The 22,404-nt window shown below is 44.7% G+C and overlaps 1 protein-coding gene across 1 annotated transcript in view; it reads right to left on the bottom strand.

Annotated features, from left to right (window-relative positions):
• Positions 1-22,404, bottom strand: part of NALCN (sodium leak channel, non-selective) — a 690,956-nt gene that overhangs the window by 256,819 nt on the left and 411,733 nt on the right. The window contains 2 exon segments of the mRNA XM_030201343.1: positions 18,107-18,176; positions 20,663-20,764. Coding sequence (XP_030057203.1) covers positions 18,107-18,176; positions 20,663-20,764 — 172 coding nt within the window.

Genomic DNA, 22,404 nt, shown 5'->3' with positions numbered 1-22,404 from the left:
TATGATACAGATGTTCAAATATTTAAAAGGTATTAATCTGCAAATGAACCTTTTTCGGAGACGGGAAGGCAGTAGAACTAGAGGACATGAATTGAGGTTGAAGAGGGGCAGACTCAGGACTAATGTCAGGAAGTATTTTTTCACGGAAAGGGTGATGGATATGTGGAATGCCCTCCCGCGGGAGGTGGTGGAGATGAAAATGGTAATGGAATTCAAACATGCGTGGGATAAACACAAAGGAATCCAATTTAGAAGGAATGGTTCCATGGAATCTTAGCAGAGATTGGGTGGCGATGCTGGTAATTGGGGAAACAAAATGGGAGCTGGGCAGACTTCTATGGTCTACACCCTGATTGTGACTGAAAAGATAGGGATGGGCTGGAGTGTAAATTTTAAGGGGCTTCGACCTTAGCTTCAGAACTTAGCACAAGAACAGTACTGGGCAGACTTCTACGGTCTGTGCCCTGAGAAAGGCAACGACAAATCAAACTCGGGTATACACATAAAGTAACACATAACATGTAAAATGAGTTTATCTTGTTGGGCAGACTGGATGGACCATACAGGTCTTTATCTGCTGTCATTTACTATTACTATAAAAAAATGAGTGGAGTGGAACAGGTAAATGTGAACCACTTGTTTACTCTTTCCAAAAATACTAGGACTAGGGGGCACGCAATGAAGCTACAAAGTAGTACATTTAAATCGAATCAGAGTAAATATTTCTTCACTCACCGTGTAATTAAACTCTGGAATTCATTGCCAAAAAATGTAATAAAAGCAGTTAGCTTAGTGGGGTTTAAAAAAGATTTGGATATCTTCCTAAAAGAAAAGTCCACAAGCCATTATTAAAATGGACTTGGGAAATCCAGTGTTTATTTCTAGGATAAGCAGCATAAAATGTATTGTACTATTTTGGGATTTTGCCAGGTACATAAGTACATAAGTATTGCCATCCTGAGACAGGCCAAAGGTCCATCAAGCCCAGCATCCTGTTTCCAACCGTGGCCAATCCAAGTCGCAAATACCTGGCAAGATCCCAAAAAAGCACAAAACACTCTATGCTGCCTATCCCAGAAATAGTGGATTTTCCCCAAGTCCAATTTAATAATGGTCTATGGACTTTTCCTTTAGGAAGCCGTCCAAACCTTCTTAAAACTCTGCTAAGCTAACTGTCTTTACCACATTCTCTGGTAAGAAATATTTTCTCCTGGATTGGCCACGGTTGGAAACAGGATACTGGGCTTGATGGACCGTTGGTCTGTCTCAGTATGGCAACATTTATGTACTTATGAGCATGAAATTTCTATCCATAATTATTCCAATGCTGCTATCTGTTTCATGTGGAATGTTTATTTTATTTGACTCAATTCCCTCTTTAACATATAGCGCAACACCCCTCCAATTTGATCCTTTCTATCACTGCGATACAATTTGTATCCTGTTAACATAGTATCCCTTTGTTTGTCTTCTTTCTATCAAGCCTCTGAGATGCCTATTATATCTACCTCATCATTTAGTGCTATATTAACTCTCCCATCTTATTTTTTAGGCTTGTAGCATTTGTATACAGGCACTTCAAATTGTGTTTTTTCCTTGGATCTACAAGCTCCTTAGAAGTTGACGAGGATAATATGCATCCTTACTCTCTGCATTGTTGAAACCTCTGTACTGGGATTCCCTAAATGTCCTGTTTCAATAGTATCCTTCAAGGATACTGCACACTGAACTATGTGCTCCTGGGTGACTATTGGCTTCCCCCCCCCCATTCTAGTTTAAAAGCTGCTCTATCTCATTTTTAAAATTAGCGCCACCAGCCTGGCTCCATCCTGATTAAGGTGGAACCCATTATTTCAGAACGTCTAAGAATAGGTTTTGAAAATACTGATTTGGACATTTTTGTGAGAAAATGTTTATGCTACTTTTTGGAGTTTTTTTCTCTTTTGAAAATGAGCTCCACAGTAACCAATATAATTTTGTAAGTCTATGTGCTTTGAAAATGAGCCTCCATATGTCTCAAGTAGTGGAAAGATTCGTGCTACTGATCCTAGGAACAAGCAGTGGCTTTCTCCTAGTTTGGACCTGTTTTGTAAAGATAGGCATGCATTTTACAAAAGGTACTATTTTCAGCAGAACCATTTGTAAAATACACAGGAAAATATGAATGTCCCAACTTGGATGTCTCACTTCCCAGTTACATGCCCTATGCATATATCATAAAAATTGACTGGGGTGGGTAGGAAATGGAATACGTTAATGGGAAAATTAAACATTGATTACTAGCCTATAGGAAACAGATCTCATACCTTTTCACAGCAAAGCAAAAGCTTTTCTACAAACACACTATTACACCCAAAACACTTTGGGGGTCTTTTACTATGCAGCATCAAGCAGGTATCACAGTGAGGTAGACATTAACACAGACCTGTGCTATCATCTACCAAGTGTTAAAACCAACAGCTTGCTACCTAACGCAGGTAGAGGAAGGAGCTGGGCATGACATGGGCAGGTTGGAGGAATGGCCAGTTGTGACAACCAGTGCACAGATAGGTACCATGTACTAGTTGTAACAAATACCGATAGTGTGGTTGAACTTATCACCACCTCAAGGAGTTGGATAAATGCAGCTGTGCTCCAGGCAGTATGGTAGTTTGGCCATAGACCTAATGGGAATCTTTTTTGTACTCCTGCTTTAACATTATTACATAGAAAATTTAAATAATAAATAAAAGAAGATTTGGATATATTAAAATAAATTAAGGGTTACATATATAGAGAGGTTACATATATAGAGTGTGTCTTTTCTATGTATGTGATATACCTTTTTCTGGGATTGACTATTTTTTGATTCTGGATAATTTTTTTCTCTCTATATTGGGGATTTGTTTAGTTGTTAGTGATTTACACAGACCTAATGTGGCAGGTCCTCTTCACCCCCTTGCCATGCCCTTCTCAGTTTCAATTACCCCCATCTGATCCCCTTATAAGGACCCCCACTCTGATCCCCTACCCCCTTAATTTGACCCCCAAATCCAGGACCCACCCACATGTCCCCAAGGGAATGTTCCCCATCCACTCATACCCTCAGTCCCCTTACCAACTCAGGACATACCTGGGTGTGATTATGGTACTGCAGTGGACCACGGTGGAAACATTCCCATTCTGCACCCATTACGTCTGGCTCAGGGAGCAAATATGGCAGTGATGACCCCCTACAAGTAGTCTCACAATACCACTGCTAGAGAGATAGCCCTTCTTATATTGGCAATTTGTCTTTATACAGAAGGCTGTCTCCCAGAAGAGTTCCATGAGACAACTACTAGGGGTCATTGCCACCATATTTGTGTCCAAAGCAGGACAGAGCATGAGTGGAGAGAGATCATTCCCACTCTGGCCCATTGAACTACCAGAAATCACCTCCAGATAAATGCTGTGAAGTGGCAGATGGTATGGGGAGGGTTTTCTTGGAAACATGTGGGCAGGGCTTGGATTTGTGGGATGGGTTACTGTAATAAAAAGGATTTTAGAGATTGCTTTTCAACTCTATCTGCCTTGACTAACAAGTGCACTTGGGGTCTGTACTGTTGATTAGAAGTAATTCTGTTTAAAATGATTGTTTAACTTTGATTGTGTGACAATAAGTTGGAATGCAGAAGATAAGACACAGCTCTAATTAATTTGGTATGTGAAGAGGAGGGTGGTGCTTGTTTTTGAAGTTCAGACTGGCCACCTGGACTTGGAAACATGTGACCACATCCCCACAGTATGGCTTGTTTACCTATTCTCAAGCACTCTGTAATTTTCCTTGGCTCTAAAAATAAGCTTTAGCTTAATAAAAAGGGGGGTTTGTTGCAGCAGAGCTTTGAGGCTCATCTGTGGGTGGATGCATCATGCAGAAAAGACTTGTTCCTGGTCATAAGGAGACTTCGGGCTTTCGCTGCAACGGGCCTCCCGGCTGATGAGATAAGGGCCTGAAGTTCCTGACCAGTGATGTTGTATGTATAGTGTATTACTGCTTCTTTTCCTGGTCTAAGAACTCTTATGATTGCTTAGATGTAGAGACCAGTGATATAATGATTGTTTATAGATAGGTATTGTTTCTTTTTAGTTATATAGCTAATCATTGTGTGTATATAGCTTAATCATTGTATATATCTTAATCATTGTAGATTTTAGCACCTCTAATAAAGGTCTCATTTACCTAATATGAATCCAAAAGAATCCACAGTAATTATTGAGTAGTCTGTGTCAGTGAAGCAGGCTGTAAATCCATAGCAATACAGTTACTGGGGATCAGATTGAAGGTTGGGGAATCAGAGAGAGGTTCTTAAAAGAGGATCAGGGGATTGGATCCAGGACTGAGGAGATTGGTGAAAGATCAGGGGACAAATGATCAAATATGATGTGGATATGTTTAATATGATGTGGATTTTGAAACGAGTGAAATCATACCTTCCCCTGGACACCTTTCGGAACTAGTACAATGCACAGTACTCACGCATGCAGATTACTGCAACAGTGTTTTCTTAGGATGTAAGACCCTAATCCTGAAGAAACTTCAGACTATCCAAAACACGGCAGCCAGACTTATCTTTGGCAAGTCAAGATTTGATAGTGCAACACCTCTTCGAGAGAAGCTTCACTGGCTCCCCAACAGAGAAAGAATACATTTTAAAGACCACACTCTGATTCATAAGATCATATATGGAGAATCCCCTAACTACATAAATAACCTCATCGACCTCCAAACCAGAAATAGATCATTGTCTTCTCGTACTTACCTCAATTTACACCTTCCCAACTGCAAAGGTATTAAATACAAGACTTCCTATGCATCCAGTTTCTCCTTTTTGGGCAGCCAGCTTTGGAACGCTCTCCAAGATCCATCTGAACAATCAATGACCATCTACCATTCAGAAAAATGTTGAAGACCCATCTCTTCAAGAAAGCTTACCCTAATGACTCACATTTTTAAGCCCACCCACATGATTCCTGCCCCGACGGTTATTATACCTTTGATCATGTCTCACAATCTCCTTATGCTCATTCCTCAATCTCTTCCTCTCCATCCTTCCTACTCCTTACTCCTCCCAATATCTTCTCCTTTTGCTCAGCCTATCTTTGTTTACCTCTCCATGCTCAATTTACATATCCTCAAAACCCCACTACTACTATGTTTACTACAACTTTTATCATTCTCCTTCAAGACTTTGTAATTCTATTTACTATGTAAGCCACATTGAACCTGCTATGTGTGGGAAAGTGCAGGGTACAAATGTAATTATTATTATTATTAATAATAATAATAATAATAATAATAATAAATGAGTGAATCAAGTTGGAAGGGGGATGGAAGCAGGGTGAAGGGAACCAGTAACACTACCTGGCTACATTTTATAAGGTTTGGGAAGGGCTATGTTATATGCTTGGGCAGATAGCGCAGACCCATGCTTTTTCCAAGGCTGTAACACAGTGCCGCTGTGGTATCGGTCTGCCTTGAGCAGTAAATGCAGGGCAGATGGTGCATATGCCCCTTGCATTTATTGCACAGGCTTTATACTTTCTGCACATTAATTTTTACTGTTAACGTATGTTATTGCAAAATCCTGCCACACTTTAATAAAAGAGCCCCTTTATTTGGTAAAATAATTTTAAGACATCCTATTAATTTCACCAGCAAATGTTTTCTTTTGAAAAGGCTTTTCTACAAACACACTATTTCACTGAGCAAATATTTCTTTTTCAGTATTATTTCTAATCATTCCAAATCAAATGGCTTTAAATGAATAGCCCTGTATGAATAATTATGAATTCCACAACTTAAAATATATATTTTAAAAAGTACTTATTTATGCATTTATGTATTAAAGAAGAAAGTACTTATTTATGTATTTATTTCCAGTTTAATTATCATGCCTTACTAACAGTTGGAGGCATGTTACAATAAATTATCATAATAATACTACTACAATCTTACCCCCTCCCAGTCCAATATATAATATTATATTATTGTGATGTTTTATTGTAACATGCCTCTAGCTGTTAGTAAGGCATGATAATCAAATTCTGGAAATAAATACATAAATAGGATACAATTCACCCTTTCAGCCCTTGGTTCAACTGAAAAATGCGTCATTATAAATCAAGAAGCCCTCTGTCTAAATAGACAAGTTTTTACTTTCTTCTGGAAAGAGAGGTAATATCTTTCCAGCCAAGCATCCAATGGTAACACACTCCACAGAAAATGTACATGCTCAAATACATTTCAGTTTTGTATCAAATGAAACCTTCAACAAAGATTTTTGGAAACACCTCAGCCTTCTAGTTGACTCATATGGCTGTAACACAGTTTGGAAGTACAATGACCTGTCCAAAACAAAACCTGAAAAAGCAGAAGAATAAGTTTAAATTGAATACAGGCCTCAACTGGCAGCCAAGGAAGGTTCAACAAAATAGGGGCAATATGAGCACCCATCAACATCCAGGTAGCCATATTTTGCAGAAGCTGCAGACATTTCAGCTGTTATTTAGGGTACAAATGAGAGTCAATATGGCAATGGTATTTGATGTAGTATATTCCGCATTGAACAAGCTCAAGAAAATGCTACCTGTAACACACAGTTCCGTTAAATTTGTCTTAGAGACAGGGGAGGTAATGAGAAACTGGAACATTTCAGGTAATCCTTCTCCATAAATTATAAACATACTAGAGGTGTATAGCTGTCAGGTTAACTTTGGTAGTAGGTAAAACTATGGAAATATGACTACAGAAAAGGATATTGCAGTACTGTAAAATAAGTAAATTACAGGATATCAGTAAATGTAATTTTAGAAAAGATCTTGTCAGACAAAATTGATTGAACAGAAAAGAAATAGGTGGAACAAGGTGGAGTTATAGATGTTGCCTATCTGGACTCCAAGTAAGACTTTTCACATTGAACCACATAAAAGACTGGAAGGGAAATATAGCCAGTTTGACAACAGAGCAGAAAGATCAGAATTAGTAACTAAGGGGCCCTTTTACTAAACTACAGTAGGCACTAGCGCATGCCTACCATGCGCCAAAAAGTACTGCCATAGAATGTGCTGAGGCATCCATGGTAGTGTGGTAATCAGTGCGCGCTAATCCCATGCTAAAAATAGTTTTTATTTTTTAGCCCGGGAGATGTGTCAATGGGCAGAGAGAGGAGCTGAGAAAGGCAGCCTCTGCTCCTGGGGGCTGGTTTTTCCAAGCTCTAAATACGCAGCACCAACAGCGACTATTTTAATAAATGGGCTGAGAACCTCTCTTTTTTGCATTTCATGAGATACGAGACAGGGATGCCCATTGTCCCTGCTACAGTATTTGCTATCCATAGAACCATTGTTGTGAGATTTAAAATCTAAAAAGGACATAGTGGGGATTCAGATTCATGATCACCTCATCAAGACATTTGCATTTGCCGATGACTTGTTGGTATTGTTAACTGCCCCTAAGCAATCTCTGGCAACATTAAGCCAAACGGTGACCCGTTATGGTCGATTGTCTGGTTTCACCTTAAACTTATGTAAATCTCAGGTTATTGAGGTGCAGGCAGGCACTCGTACCTGTTGGAGGAGCGACTTTCTACTGAAGTGGGTGGAGGGCTCATTCAGGTATCTTGGTGTGGTGATCCCTTCTGATTTGAGACAACTTTATGATAATAATGTTTCTAAACTGCTAAATGATACTCGAACTAAATTACAAGCCTGGCATGCTTATTCTCTCACCTTGTTAGGTAGGATAACTTTGTACAATATGATAATTATTCCTAAACGGTTGTGTATATTTCAACAAAGTGAATGATACATACCTGTAGCAGGTGTTCTCCGAGGACAGCAGGCTGATTGTTCTCACGACTGGGTGACGTCCGCGGCAGCCCCCACCAACCGGAAGAAGCTTCGCGGGCGGTCCGCACGCAGGGCACGCCCACCGCGCATGCGCGGCCGTCTTCCCGCCCGTGCGCGACCGTTCCCGCCAGTTGAATGACAAGCAAAAGATGAAAACGCAACTCCAAAGGGGAGGAGGGAGGGTAGGTGAGAACAATCAGCCTGCTGTCCTCGGAGAACACCTGCTACAGGTATGTATCATTCACTTTCTCCGAGGACAAGCAGGCTGCTTGTTCTCACGACTGGGGTATCCCTAGCTCTCAGGCTCACTCAAAACAAGAACCCAGGTCAATTGAACCTCGCAACGGCGAGGATACAACAGAAATTGACCTACGAAGAACAACTAACTGAGAGTGCAGCCTGACCAGAATAAATGCGGGTCCTGGAGGGTGGAGTTGGATTTACACCCCAAACAGATTCTGCAGCACCGACTGCCCGAACCGACTGTCGCGTCGGGTATCCTGCTGGAGGCAGTAATGTGATGTGAATGTGTGGACAGATGACCACGTCGCAGCCTTGCAAATCTCTTCAATAGTGGCTGACTTCAAGTGGGCCACTGACGCTGCCATGGCTCTAACACTATGAGCCGTGACATGACCCTCAAGAGCCAGCCCAGCCTGGGCGTAAGTGAAGGAAATGCAATCTGCTAGCCAATTGGAGATGGTGCGTTTCCCGACAGCGACCCCTAGCCTGTTAGGGTCGAAAGAAATAAACAATTGGGCGGACTGTCTGTGGGGCTGTGTCCGCTCCAAGTAGAAGGCCAATGCTCTCTTGCAGTCCAATGTGTGCAACTGACGTTCAGCAGGGCGGGTATGCGGCCTGGGGAAGAATGTTGGCAAGACAATTGACTGGTTAAGATGGAACTCCGACACCACCTTCGGCAGGAACTTTGGGTGGGTGCGGAGCACTACTCTGTTGTGATGAAATTTGGTATATGGAGCATGAGCTACTAGGGCTTGAAGCTCACTGACCCTACGAGCTGAAGTAACTGCCACCAAGAAAATGACCTTCCAGGTCAAGTACTTCAGATGGCAGGTATTCAGTGGCTCAAAAGGAGGTTTCATCAGCTGGGTGAGGACGACGTTGAGATCCCATGACATTGTAGGAGGCTTGATAGGGGGCTCTGACAAAAGCAAGCCTCTCATGAATCGAACGACTAAAGGCTCTGCAGAGATGGCTTTACCTTCCACACGATAATGGTAAGCACTAATCGCACTAAGGTGATTCCTTACTGAGTTGGTCTTGAGGCCAGACTCTGATAAGTGCAGAAGGTATTCAAGCAGGTTCTGTGCAGGGCAAGAACGAGGTTCTAGGGCCTTGCTCTCACACCAAACGACAAACCTCCTCCACTTGAAAAAGTAACTCTTTTTAGTGGAATCCTTCCTAGAGGCAAGCAAGACACGGGAGACACCCTCAGACAGACCCAACGCAGTGAAGTCTACACCCTCAACATCCAGGCCGTGAGAGCCAGGGACTGAAGGTTGGGGTGCAGCAACGCTCCGTCGTTCTGCGAGATGAGAGTCGGAAAACACTCCAATCTCCACGGTTCTTCTGAGGACAACTCCAGAAGAAGAGGGAACCAGATCTGACGGGGCCAAAAGGGCACTATCAGAATCATGGTGCCGTGGTCTTGCTTGAGCTTCAGTAAGGTCTTCCCCACCAAAGGTATGGGAGGATAAGCATACAGGAGACCGGTCCCCCAATGGAGGAGAAAGGCATCCGACGCTAGCCTGCCGTGTGCCTGTAGTCTGGAACAGAACAGAGGCAGCTTGTGGTTGGTCTGAGAGGCGAAAAGGTCCACCGAGGGGGTGCCCCACTCTCGGAAGATCTTGCGTACCACTCTGGAATGAAGCGACCACTCGTGCGGTTGCATGACTCTGCTCAGTCTGTCGGCCAGACTGTTGTTTACACCTGCCAGGTATGTGGCTTGGAGGAGCATGCCGAACTGGCAAGCCCAACGCCACATGCCGACGGCTTCCTGACACAAGGGGCGAGATCCGGTGCCCCCCTGCTTGTTGGTGTAATACATTGCAACCTGATTGTCTGTCCGAATTTGAATAATTTGGTAGGACAGCCGATCTCTGAAAGCCTTCAGTGCGTTCCAGATCGCTCGGAGCTCCAGGAGGTTGATCTGCAGATCCTTTTCCTGGAGGGACCACAGACCCTAGGTGTGAAGCCCATCGACATGAGCTCCCCACCCCAGGCGAGATGCTTCCGTCGTCAGCACTTTCGTGGGCTGCGGAATTTGGAATGGACGTCCCAGGGTCAAATTGGTCCAGATGGTCCACCAGAGCAGTGAAGTGCGGCAACTGGTGGAGAGGCGGATGACATCTTCTAGATTCCCGGTGGCCTGAAACCACTGGGAAGCTAGGGTCCATTGAGCAGATCTCATGTGAAGACGAGCCATGGGAGTCACATGAACTGTGGAGGCCATATGACCCAGAAGTCTCAACATCTGCCGAGCTGTGACCTGCTGAGACGCTCTGGTCTGCGAAGCCAGGGACAGGAGGTTGTTGGCCCTCGCTTCGGGAAGCAAGGCCTGAGCCGTCTGGGAATTCAGCAGAGCTCCTATGAATTCCAGAGACTGAGTTGGCTGGAGATGGGACTTTGGGTAATTTATCACAAACCCCAGCAGCTCCAGAAGTTGAATAGTGCACTGCATAGACCGGAGGGCTCCTGCCTCCGAGGTGCTCTTGACCAGCCAATCGTCGAGATATGGGAACACGTGCACTCCCAGCTTGCGTAGGTAGGCCGCTACCACCACGAGACACTTTGTAAACACTCATGGGGCAGAGGCGAGCCCAAAGGGCAGCACACAATACTGAAAGTGCCGTGCGCCCAGGCGGAATCGGAGATACTGTCTGTGAGCTGGCAGTATCGGGATGTGAGTGTATGCGTCCTTTAAATCCAGGGAACATAGCCAATCATTTTTCTGAATCATTGGCAGAAGGGTGCCCAAGGAAAGCATCCTGAACTTTTCTTTGACCAGGAATTTGTTCAGGCCTCTCAGGTCTAGGATGGGACGCATCCCCCCTGTTTTCTTTTCCACAAGGAAGTACCTGGAATAGAATCCCTGCCCTTCTTGCCCGGGTGGTACGGGCTCGACCGCATTGGCGCTGAGAAGGGCGGAGAGTTCCTCTGCAAGTACCTGCTTGTGATGGGAGCTGAAGGATTGAGCTCCCGGAGGACAATTTGGTGGCAGGGAAGCCAAATTGAGGGCGTATCCGCACCGCACTATTTGGAGAACCCACTGATCGGAGGTTATGAGAGGCCACCTTTGGTGAAAAAATTTTAACCTCCCTCCGACCGGCAGATCGTCCGGTACGGACACTTTGAGGGCGGCTATGTTCCCGTGGATCCAGTCAAAAACCCGTCCCCGGCTTTTGCTGTGAAGGCGCAGGGGGCTGCTTGGGCGCACGCTGTTGACGAGAACGAGCGCGCTGGGGCTGTCCCTGTGCCTGGCGAGGCCTTCGGGCCGGCTGGGTGTACCTACGCTTTGCAAAAGAATAGGGCACAGCCTGCCGGGCCCGGGAAAAACGTCCACCTGCTGAGGTGGATGCTGAAGGCGCCCGGTGGGAGAGCTTGTCGAGGGCGGTTTCCCGCTGATGCAGTTGGTCCACCAGCTGCTCGACCTTCTCACCAAAAATATTATCCCCCCGGCAAGGGACGTCGGCCAGTCTCTGCTGGGTGCGGTTGTCCAGGTCAGAGGCACGCAGCCATGAGAGCCTGCGCATCACTATACCTTGGGCCGCAGCACGAGATGCCACGTCACAGGTGTCATAGATACCCCTGGACAGGAACTTTCTGCACGCCTTCAGCTGCCTGACCACCTCCTGATAAGGCCTGGACTGCTCCGGCGGGAGCTTATCGACCACGTCCGCCAGCTGCTTCACATTGTTCCGCATGTGGATGCTCGTATAGAGCTGGTATGACTGGATGCGGGTCACGAGCATGGAGGATTGGTAGGCCTTCCTCCCAAACAAGTCCAGAGTGCGAGACTCCCGCCCCGGGGGCGCCGAGGCGGTATCCCTCGAACTCCGTGCACTCTTGAGAGCAGAATCCACGACCACCGAGTCATGGGGCAATTGGGGCCGCATTAACTCTGGGTCCGAGTGGATTCTGTACTGGGACTCTGCTTTCTTGGGGATGATGGGATTAGATAGTGGTCTCATCCAGTTCCGAAGCAGTGTCTCTTTGAGGACATTGTGCAACGGCACCGTGGAGGATTCTCTAGGTGGTGATGGATAGTCGAGGACCTCGAGCATCTCAGCCCTCGGCTCATCCACAGAGACCACGGGAAAGGGAATGCAAATAGACATATCCCTTACAAAGGAGGCAAAAGAGAGGCTCTCAGGAGGCGAGAGCTTCCTCTCTGGTGAAGGCGTGGGGTCCGAGGGAAGACCCGCAGACTCCTCTGAGGAAATATCTGGGGTCCTCCTCTTCCCCCCACGAGGCCTCTTCCTCGGTGTCGGACATAAGCTCATGTAGCTGAGTCCTTAACCGGGCCCGGCTCGACGTCGAGGCACCGAGGCCTCGGTGTCGCCGAGCGGTGGACTCCTGCACCGGCGGGGACGAAGCTCCCTCCATCGACGTAGACGGGGACTCCACTTGCGTGGCGGTCGAGACCGGCGCCGCAAGCGGCGGCGGTGTCGACAGCCTCGGCACCGGGCTAGAGCTCGCCGGCGCCACAGTCAATGGCGCCGAGGGCGCAAGCACCCCCGGCGCCGGCACAGCCTGGCGCATCAGCCCTTCCAGGATGCCCGGAAGGATGGCTCGGAGGCACTCGTCCAGGCCCGCTGCCGGGAAAGATGGGGGGGCCGGTAGAGGCGTCGGTGCCGGAAGCTGCTCGGGTCCAGGAGACTGCACCGAAGTGCTGGGACCCTGACGCGTCGGTACCTCCACAACCGAAGGGGATCTCTCCTCTCGACGCGGACGCTTCGGCGTCGACTCCTCGCCGGTACCAAGAGCCGGAAGCCTCAAAGGGGACCGATGACGGCGCTTCTTAGACTTCTTTCGGTGCCCGTCATCGGTGCCAGGCGGCATGGAGGAGGAGGAGGTCGATCCCCCTCGGTCTCGAGGAACCGGGTCAGACAGGGTTCGGTCCCGAGGGCCATGGGCCGAGGGAGTGACCGGGGCCGATTGCCCACGCGGCCTCTCACCCCTACCCTCACCGGAGGACCGGCGGGCCGACGGGACCTGTGCTCCTGGGGTCGATGCCATCGGTGCCGATTTCTCGGGCCTCGATACCGGTACCGAAGAACCGGCCGTCGATACCGATGCCGTCGAGGTCGACGTCGAGGGGCCGGCGCAAGTTCCAAAAAGGCGGTCCCGAAGAACTTGCCTCGCAACTTGAGTCCGTTTCCGGAGACCAAGACACAAAGAACACGACTTGATATTGTGCTCCGGCCCGAGGCACTGGAGGCACCAAGCGTGGGTGTCGGTCTGCGAGATAGGCCGGCCGCACCGACCACACTTCTTAAATCCACTCGGGACCTTCGAGGACATCGATGGAAAAATCGCGTCGGCGAAGTTAAAGTCGTCGATGGTGGCGGTAAATCACACCTCGAAAAATAATCGACCGCGACGCCCCCGCTAGAAAATAAAGCGCGTGCTCTCTGTTTTTTTTTTTTTTTTTAGAGGAAAAAAGAAAACTGAAGCGCCCGACGACAGAAACAAAAAATAAACGAATTCGCGAAAACGCAACGGTTTTCCGGGGCTGACAACGAGAGAGCGGCAATCGCACGACTCTCTCCAGGCGCGGAAAAGAAAGGACTGGCGGGAATGGTCGCGCACGGGCGGGAAGACGGCCGCGCATGCGCGGTGGGCGTGCCCTGCGTGCGGACCGCCCGCGAAGCTTCTTCCGGTTGGTGGGGGCTGCCGCGGACGTCACCCAGTCGTGAGAACAAGCAGCCTGCTTGTCCTCGGAGAATTACCATTTACTTGAAGATATCAGATGAAAGACAACTTAACCAATATCTAGGGGGATTTTTATGGAACGGTGGACGAGAACATCTCCTACTCTCCACGCTTCAAATCCCAGTAGAACATGGGAGTCTAGGACTTAACCCTCAGACATCTTACAGCTGACAGTGCCACGAGGCATATCAGTGACTGGTTTCGTAATGCACATGAATTTTCTGAAACAGGCCTGGAATTGCATTTGATGCCTACAACTCATTTTTGTTGCTTATTGCAAACAGAGGGGGGAAGAGCTCCCATTGAGCTTAGAGTCTCTGGTATTCTTCTAACAGCAAAGGTGAATTGGCGCTGGATATGTCATCACCATTTATCCTCTAAGGTGACACCGTTTCTCTCACTTTGCAATAACCCTGATTTTCCTCCAAGACAAATACATGCACCTTTTTTCAGGTGGCGAAGAAAGGAATAGTCTACATATTACAAGTAGTGACTGAGGAAGGTCAGCTTAAGCCCTTTTCTATGCTCCAGAGAGAATTTAAGATATCATCTAAAGTATTTTCTTTTATTACCAAATGCAATATTATGCTCAAAGTCTGCCATGGGAAGGTTTAGCAGAAGATGTACAGGAGGAATTGGCCTCTGCCTTTTCTTTGGGGGCACAACAAAAAGTACCCCTGTTGTTTTATCATCAATACATTTGAGATAACATGGCAGAGTTTAATTATGTTCAATATTCCTCCTCGTGGATTATCGACCTGTCTATTAATTTACCAATGCTAACCAACTGGGACCACATCCTAAGGATTCTGCGATGTACTAAGTCAGTGGAACCTTGGGAGATGCAATATAAATTTGCGTTACAAGCTTTTGTGACTCCCAGGCAGGCTTTTCATATGGGCGTATCTTCTTCAGGTGCTTGTTTGAAGTGTGGAGTACTGGGAGTATCTCTAGGACATATGTTTTGGAGATGTCCAGTCATTCAGACCTTTTGGAAATTGCTTTTATCCACTGTTTCACAAATTTGGGCTTCAGGTTGACATATGGACCCACTTTTGCTCTTTGGGCATCCTCTGTTAATGACACCTATACCAAGTGGAATGTGGGAATTTGTAGAGCGAACTATAATAATGACCAAAAAGATCATTTTACAGACATGGTTATCCCACCGGCGCCCAACTGTGCAGCAGTGGAAAGTAAACGTGATAAGGATGCTGCGAATGGAGAGACTTGAGGTATAGGATATAACATTAGCCAGGGGTTTAGAATTTCAAAATCTTTGGGCCCCATTCTGGACACGATGACTTCATCAGTACGCAGTAGATTGCTGAACATCTAAGTTTTGGGGAGGGGAGGGAAGGGTTGGGGAGGGAAAATCTGTTAAGGGGTGTTGAAAAATGTTTGATATGCAAATGCTAAAATTAGTAACTGTTTGATATTGATGTCACTGCTGAATAAACAGATTTAAACATAAAATCTAGCCCATAATGGCTAATTATTAAGGTAGAATAAGTTCATTTCCTTGAAATCTATTTTGTGTGTACAAGGGGTTTATGAAATTTATACTGTTCTGACACAATAATTACAATACACAAACTTCATGAGTAAAATATTTTTCCTTTTCAATATTCCTGAGGAGAAATTCACTTCCTACACCTGGCCAGTATGCATATGTTTTAAATGTGTATATTATTACAGGGGCGTAGCTAGGTGGGAGAACGGGGGCATGGGCCCCCACAGATTAAGCCCTGGCCCCCTCTACTTTTGACCCCCCACCGCCGACCCTCCCCTGCCACTTTGTACCCCCCTCCCGCTGCTGACCCTTCCCCGCCACCGCCGACCCTCCCCCATCGCCGCCATTGTCAGGTACCTTTGCTGACAGGGGTCCACAACTCCCGCCAGCCGAAGTCTTCTTCAGTGCCAGTCGACTCCGGCGCCTTTGCTGATGATCTGTTTCTGACTCCTGATGTCCTGCACGCACGTCCTACACGGGGCTACATACAGGACGTGCACGCAGGACGTCAGGAATTAGAAACAGATCATCAGCGAAGGCGCCGGAGTCAACCGGCGCTGAAGAAGACTTTGGCTGGAAGGTTGGGGACCTCTGCCACAAAGGTACCTGGTGGCGGAGGCGATGGGGGAGGGTCGGCAGCGGTGGAGGGGGAGCGGCGGCGGGAGGGGGGTCCTAATTGGAGGGGTTGGCTAGGGGAGGCGGGCTAAACTGTGAACCCCCCACCTCGGACTCTGGACCCCCCCTCCCACCGAGGTCTGGCTACACCTCTGCATTATTATCTGCAAAAGCATTCAGTTTTACAGTTTACTTCTTTGCAGGTTTATTTATATCTTGGCATATAAAGTATGGATAATTTAAAATAAGGTTTATGTAACCCAGTTCTGCTATCCCAGGTTAGAAGGGGCTCAAGAGAAACTGAATATTATTGTGACTTACTCACTCTGGTCCCATCAGTTCATCCACTCAGGAACCACATGACACTCAGAGGACTAAAAGAACTGGAACATTTATTAACTCTTAACTGATGGTTTCCACTGCATTGATCTTCTTACAGTCAATTGTGATTCATATTTCTCTCCAGGTGATCATAAGCAATAGTACATATCTGTGCTAATACACAGGCTTAGCCCTCATGCCTATCCTGCAGCTCAATTAAAACCCAGAGCAGATTTCACACTCCCGATGTACTTCAATACCATCCAGGCTGGACTTCCAGTAACTTAATTACTCCCTTCGGGCTGACACCCCGAAGATCTCGCTATCAGCCAGGGTAGACTGCAATCCCACCTGAGCCCTGGTTATGGCTGGACTCCTTAATCTGCAGTGTTCAGACTCCTCAACTGGTTGATGCAATATAACAGCTTACTGCCCAGGTAATCGATCCACTGGTTACAATGCTACAGGAGGCGGAGGCGATGGGGGTTGTCTGGCAGGGGAACCAAAAGTAACACCAAACTCCCACACACAGAGTTGATTACTTTATCTAGAGGCAGAACCAGAGGCAAGATCCTTTCCCTGGGGTTTCCCTTATATATTCTCTGAGCTCCTCCCAGTCCTCCAGCCACTTCCTCAGTGACTTGCCACCCAGGACTCATTCTATCATGTTCTTAAACAAACCACAGGTTACATATATATCTCACACCTAGACGTTTTCTATAAACAGCGGAGTCAAATATCATAATAATAAGCACATGGAGGAAAAAGCCTCAGATGACCCTTATCACTTCATTTATTAATGGCTGTGGTGACTGATTATATGAAAACTAAGTACTGTTTTAGAAAAATGTTTTGAAAATCCTTTAAAAATTACTTGATTTCAGTATCAAGTTTTGAAAAGAAAAATATAAGTACATAAGTAATGCCACACTGGGAAAGACCAAGGGTCCATCGAGCCCAGCATCCTGTCCACGACAGCGGCCAATCCAGGCCAAGGGCACCTGGCAAGCTTCCCAAACATACAAAACATTCTATACATGTTATTCCTGGAATTGTGGATTTTTCCCAAGTCCATTTAGTAGTGGTTTATGGACTTGTCCTTTAGGAAACCGTCTAACCCATTTTTAAACTCTGCCAAGCTAACCGCCTTCACCACATTCTCCGGCAACGAATTCCAGAGTTTAATTATGCGTTGGGTGAAGAAAAAGTTTCTCCGATTTGATTTAAATTTACTACACTGTAGTTTCATTGCATGCCCCCTAATCCTAGTATTTTTGGAAAGAGTGAACAGACGCTTCACATCCACCTGTTCCACTCCACTCATTATTTTACATTGTGCACTGGAGGGGTTTTTCTTTGCCAGTAATAGACTCTGGAACCATTTAATGCCTTTACTAAATAAAGTGGTAAGGGTTGACTGAGGCTTTTTCCTCTATGTGCTCATTATTATATTTGACTCCTCTGTTTGTAGAAAACGTCTAGGTGTGAGTTATATATACACCTGCTGTCGCTATTAGTAGTCTCTATCTACATATCTCTTTTATTATTCTGTTATACTTAACTTATACCTTCTCTAACAATTTGCTGTATTCCCTATTACTATGTAAGCCGCATTGAACCTGCTTTGAATGGGCAAGCACGGGATACAAATGTAATAAATAAATAATTAATAAATAAATAAATATTAGTAGTACTCCACCACCTTCTACTTATTATTGTTAGTGTAACTTAAAATAAGAATATAGAAAAGAGTAACAAATTTGAATAGGCATATGTAGAAAAACAAATCTTGTTCCTTTACCAAACTGAAATTTTTGTTTCATGTGCACTTACGTCTTGTGTCAGGGTTTCAAGAGATTTTCCCCTGCTGATTCTCTGACTATTTGAACCATGTCTTAGAGATCTGAAACAAAAACATAACCAAATATAACATTTTAACGTTTATATGTTGCCAATATAAAGAAACAGAGATTTAATGTACAGTACCATCTCTCTTGTCTGATTTTATCTCAAAAACATATATACAGGGCTGAACCACCATTAGGAAAGAGTAGACGGTTGCCTAGGGCAGCAGCTTCTGAGGTGGCAGCAAAGAGTGGCTGCAGTCAAAGAAAAGCAATAGATCCTGACAGCCACACAAATTCAATGAACCATCATATCATACTTTTACCTACAAGAAGGGTGGCCAGTGTTCAAATAACCCAATTACTTGAGTAATTGATTTTTAGAAATTGCTCTCATTGTGTAATATTTAAAAAATATGGGACCAAATTCTATATATAGCACCAAATAATTGGCACTGAAAAAATAAAGTACTAAGTTCCATTCTATAAATAGTGCTGAAAGTTAGGCGCTGTTTATAGAATACACTTAGTGCTGGGATCGGTGCCTAACATTACACGAGGACTTATACCAAGTAAACCCTGATGTAAATCCTCATGTATAAATTAGGTGTGGATCTCTCTTATTCTATAACAGTGCGCAGAAATTCTAGGAACATCTCTGATCTGCCATGAACCTCTCATGGCTACACCCCTTTTTAGAGATGTGCATATAATTTATGCTTGAACTCCCACGACTAAAAATGCACGCATAAATTTCAATTAATGCCAATTAGTTCTGATAATTATTAGCACCCAATTATTAGTGATAAGTGACTCGTTATTCAATTAAATTGTGCGAGTAATTTTAAGCGCCATTTATAAAATTTTAGGAATGATGTCTTGGGGGGAGGGGTAAGGCTGAAGGTTCGCCTAGAGTGCCCAGTACTCTTGTACCGGCCCTAATTATATATTCTTGAATCTTTAACAACAAAACATTAATCTGGTTTAATAGAAATCATTTCTTCTTCTGATCTTTGTACTGATTACTTTCCAGTCTGTGAAAGCAATGACATTTGAAATAATAAGCTTTCTGTTGTTTCACAGATGTGAATATGCCAACGGCAAGGCATAACACAGTTTCCAAATATAAACTTTTCTTCTTAAAAAGTATATACACAAGATAAAAGAAAAAAGAATAAATAACAGAAGATAATGAAAAGCCTAACTCCATCTGAGCACTAAGTAAACTTTGATCAGAGACTGCCTGTTTGGCAGAAACAAGGCAAATCCTCTAAGCCCCAACATAATCCTGACTTTCACTTTTGAACTTCCATGCAAGATCTCTCTCACCAAATACTAGGTTACAGCATTGTCCTTGGAGTTTTCTTCCTGGTTACCCCTAGCCATCAGTTGAACACAAGCTCATTAAGCTCCAGGCCATTAAAGCATCTCTTTAGTTTCCAAATACCCAGCCACCTCACTGGATTCACATTCAGAGCTATAGTGGTTCTCTCTGACTAACCTTTAGGTTTGGGCTGCATCTCTACCTTTTGGACTTCATTCCTAATCTCCACTGTTCCCTCTTGCCTTATGAAACAGAGGCTGTGGCCAGATTAAAAGTAGCTCTATATCTCCATCTTTCAAGCTTTAACCAGAGGGTTACCCTTTTTCTTTTTTACTTTGGAAAACTTTCTTTATTTGCTTTTGTCTTTCTTACCTAGGAAGATATTTCTTTACAGTTTTTCATTCTATTTTGCCTTCTAGGCTACAAAGATTATTTCGTAATATAGGGGGGGGGGGGGAAGGGAATGGGACTTATATACCGCCTTTCTGCGGTTTTTCCAACTACATTCAAAGTGGTTTACATATTATATACAGGTACTTATTTGTACCTGGGACAATGGAGGGTTAAGTGACTTGCCCAGAGTCACAAGGAGCTGCAGTGGGAATTGAACCCAGTTCCCCAGGATCAGAGTCCACTGCACTAAACACTAGGCTACTCCTCCACTCCATACAACTGAGTCTTTACTTACAAGCACTAATTACATTTTTTTTCAATAAGAGTGATTTATATATTATTATTTTTTATTTGGGGTCCAATATTCAAAATGATTTAAATGGCCAGGAGAGGCTCCTGGCTGTTTACATCACTGTACGGGGCTGTTTACATCACTGTAACTGGATAGTGCTGCTGAAAATGCTTGGTTAGTGCTCAAACTAAAACTGGCTATTTTGGGGGCGTTCTGGGGGCAGAGTCGGCACTTAGCCAGTTAAATGCCAATATTCGGCACTTAAGGTGACTGCATAAATAGGCCCATATAAAACATAGTCCTATCTTTAATACAGTTCTTCATAGCCAGTTAAGTGCCAAAAATCGCATTTAACAGTGCTGAATTTCCAGGTTTAACGCTGGCAGCAGTCAGCGAAACGCTGATCGCTGCTGGCTGAATATCAGGCCCTTGGATTTGTTTATTTGGATTTTGCTCACACCTTTTTCAGTTGTAGCACAAGGTAAGTTATCTTACAGGTACACTCATTATTATCCTATTATCCAGAGCACATTTACCTTCGTTCTTGACGTATATGATGCTGCACACTAAGTATTGATCTTTCTTTGGCAGGTTGTCCTTCAAATGATCCACTCAACATGCGTTGTCTTGTACAGGCCCTTAAAATCAATACATTGATAAGAATAAATACTCGTGCATAAGCAAGTTCTCAGAACTGAATAACTACTTGTTGATCACAGCAAAGAAAACTACCTACAGCTTTTCTGTATATCAAAAAATCCCTAGACATGCATATATTGTTAGAAGTGCAATAATTAATGCCAATAGTCCTGATATTCAGATGGGGAGGCCAACCATTCATAGGCCTAAATCTAGACAAATAACATATCCATTTAGGACTTAATTCTGTATATGGCACCAAAAAAATCGGTACCAATAAAAATGAGTGCTAAGCGCTATTCCATAAGTGGCACTCAGAGATGGACGCTGTTTATAGAATAGTGTTTGGCAGCGGATCCACGCCCAACTGAAACCTGGTGTAAATTCCTGTGCCTAAATTAGACACAGACTTCCCTTATTCTGTAACTCTGTGCGCAAATTCAAGGAATGTCCCTGATCCGCCCATGTCCCTCCCATTACCACATCTCCTTTTTTGATCTGCATGTAAAATGTATGCGTGGATCCCGGCACTAAACATGCACACATAAATTGAAATTAATGCCACTTAACACCAATAATTGATTATTGGCACCCAATTAACAGTGCTAATTGGCTTATTTGTCATGTAAATTGAACATGCAAATTGGGTGCGTGTGCAGATTTGTACATGCAATTTTGAATGCCAGATATAGAATTAGGGTGTTAGAATCTGGATTTATAATGGGATGCCTAACACTGAAATCTAAAAAGGTGCTTTTTATTTTATTTTAAATATTTTATTTATGATTTTTGTAGAAGATACAATAAGTAGTAGGTAATTCTACAAAGTACATGAATAGTTACAAATTCAAATGGCAAAACTGCCAAACATATTTTTGAACAAAATTAGTGATAATAAACCGAAACCAATAAAATAATCCTAACATAACAGCTTTTCTATAATAGTAGGTTATTGAGAATTAAATGAGACAGTAGTTTGTGATAAGTATGAGGCTGTCCTATCCGGGGTAGGCCACTAGAGGGCGATAGGAGAATAGGTGGAGGTCGCTAGGACTGGGGAGAGCCCTGGGAGGTCCACAGGTGTAGGAGGTTATGGGCTGGGTCCTGTGTAGCTAATTAACCACTTTATACCCCACCTGAGAGGTGAAAGGAAGAGAAGTGAGCTGGCAGCAGAAGAAGAGAGATTCCCCTGGAAGATACTGGCTAGCCCTTTGGACTTGTGGTGGACTGTGTGTCCAAAGGAGAGAAGCAGGCTGAAAATCCTGGGGTAAGAAGTTCCTAAAGCATTAGTGTTGGACTCTGTGTCAGTACTTATAGGAACTGTGTGTCCAAAGAAGGAAGGACTGTGTGTCCCAGTACTGAGAGAAGCAGGCTGCAAAGCCTGGGGTTAAAAGTCCCCAAGTATTGAATTTAGTACTGAGCTCATGTATCTGTGTGGGGAGGCTCAGTGTGAAGACCTATGAAAGTATAAATTATTAAGCTAGAAGAAGTGTGTCCAGGGGCTGGAATAAAGAGTTGCCTGAGAAATATGCAGTTGGTGAGACCTGTTTAATTTGCTGAGTGGGAACCAGGTCACCCTGAGCGAGAAGGGGTAGCACATTAATTTGCATATGATCTGCATATTGAGAACCAGGTCACC

This window comes from Microcaecilia unicolor, chromosome 4 (genome assembly GCF_901765095.1).
Source record: "Microcaecilia unicolor chromosome 4, aMicUni1.1, whole genome shotgun sequence".
NCBI classification, from domain to species: domain Eukaryota; kingdom Metazoa; phylum Chordata; class Amphibia; order Gymnophiona; family Siphonopidae; genus Microcaecilia; species Microcaecilia unicolor.
Note: the sequence above shows the minus strand (reverse complement) of the source record. Positions and strands in the feature narration are given on the sequence as shown.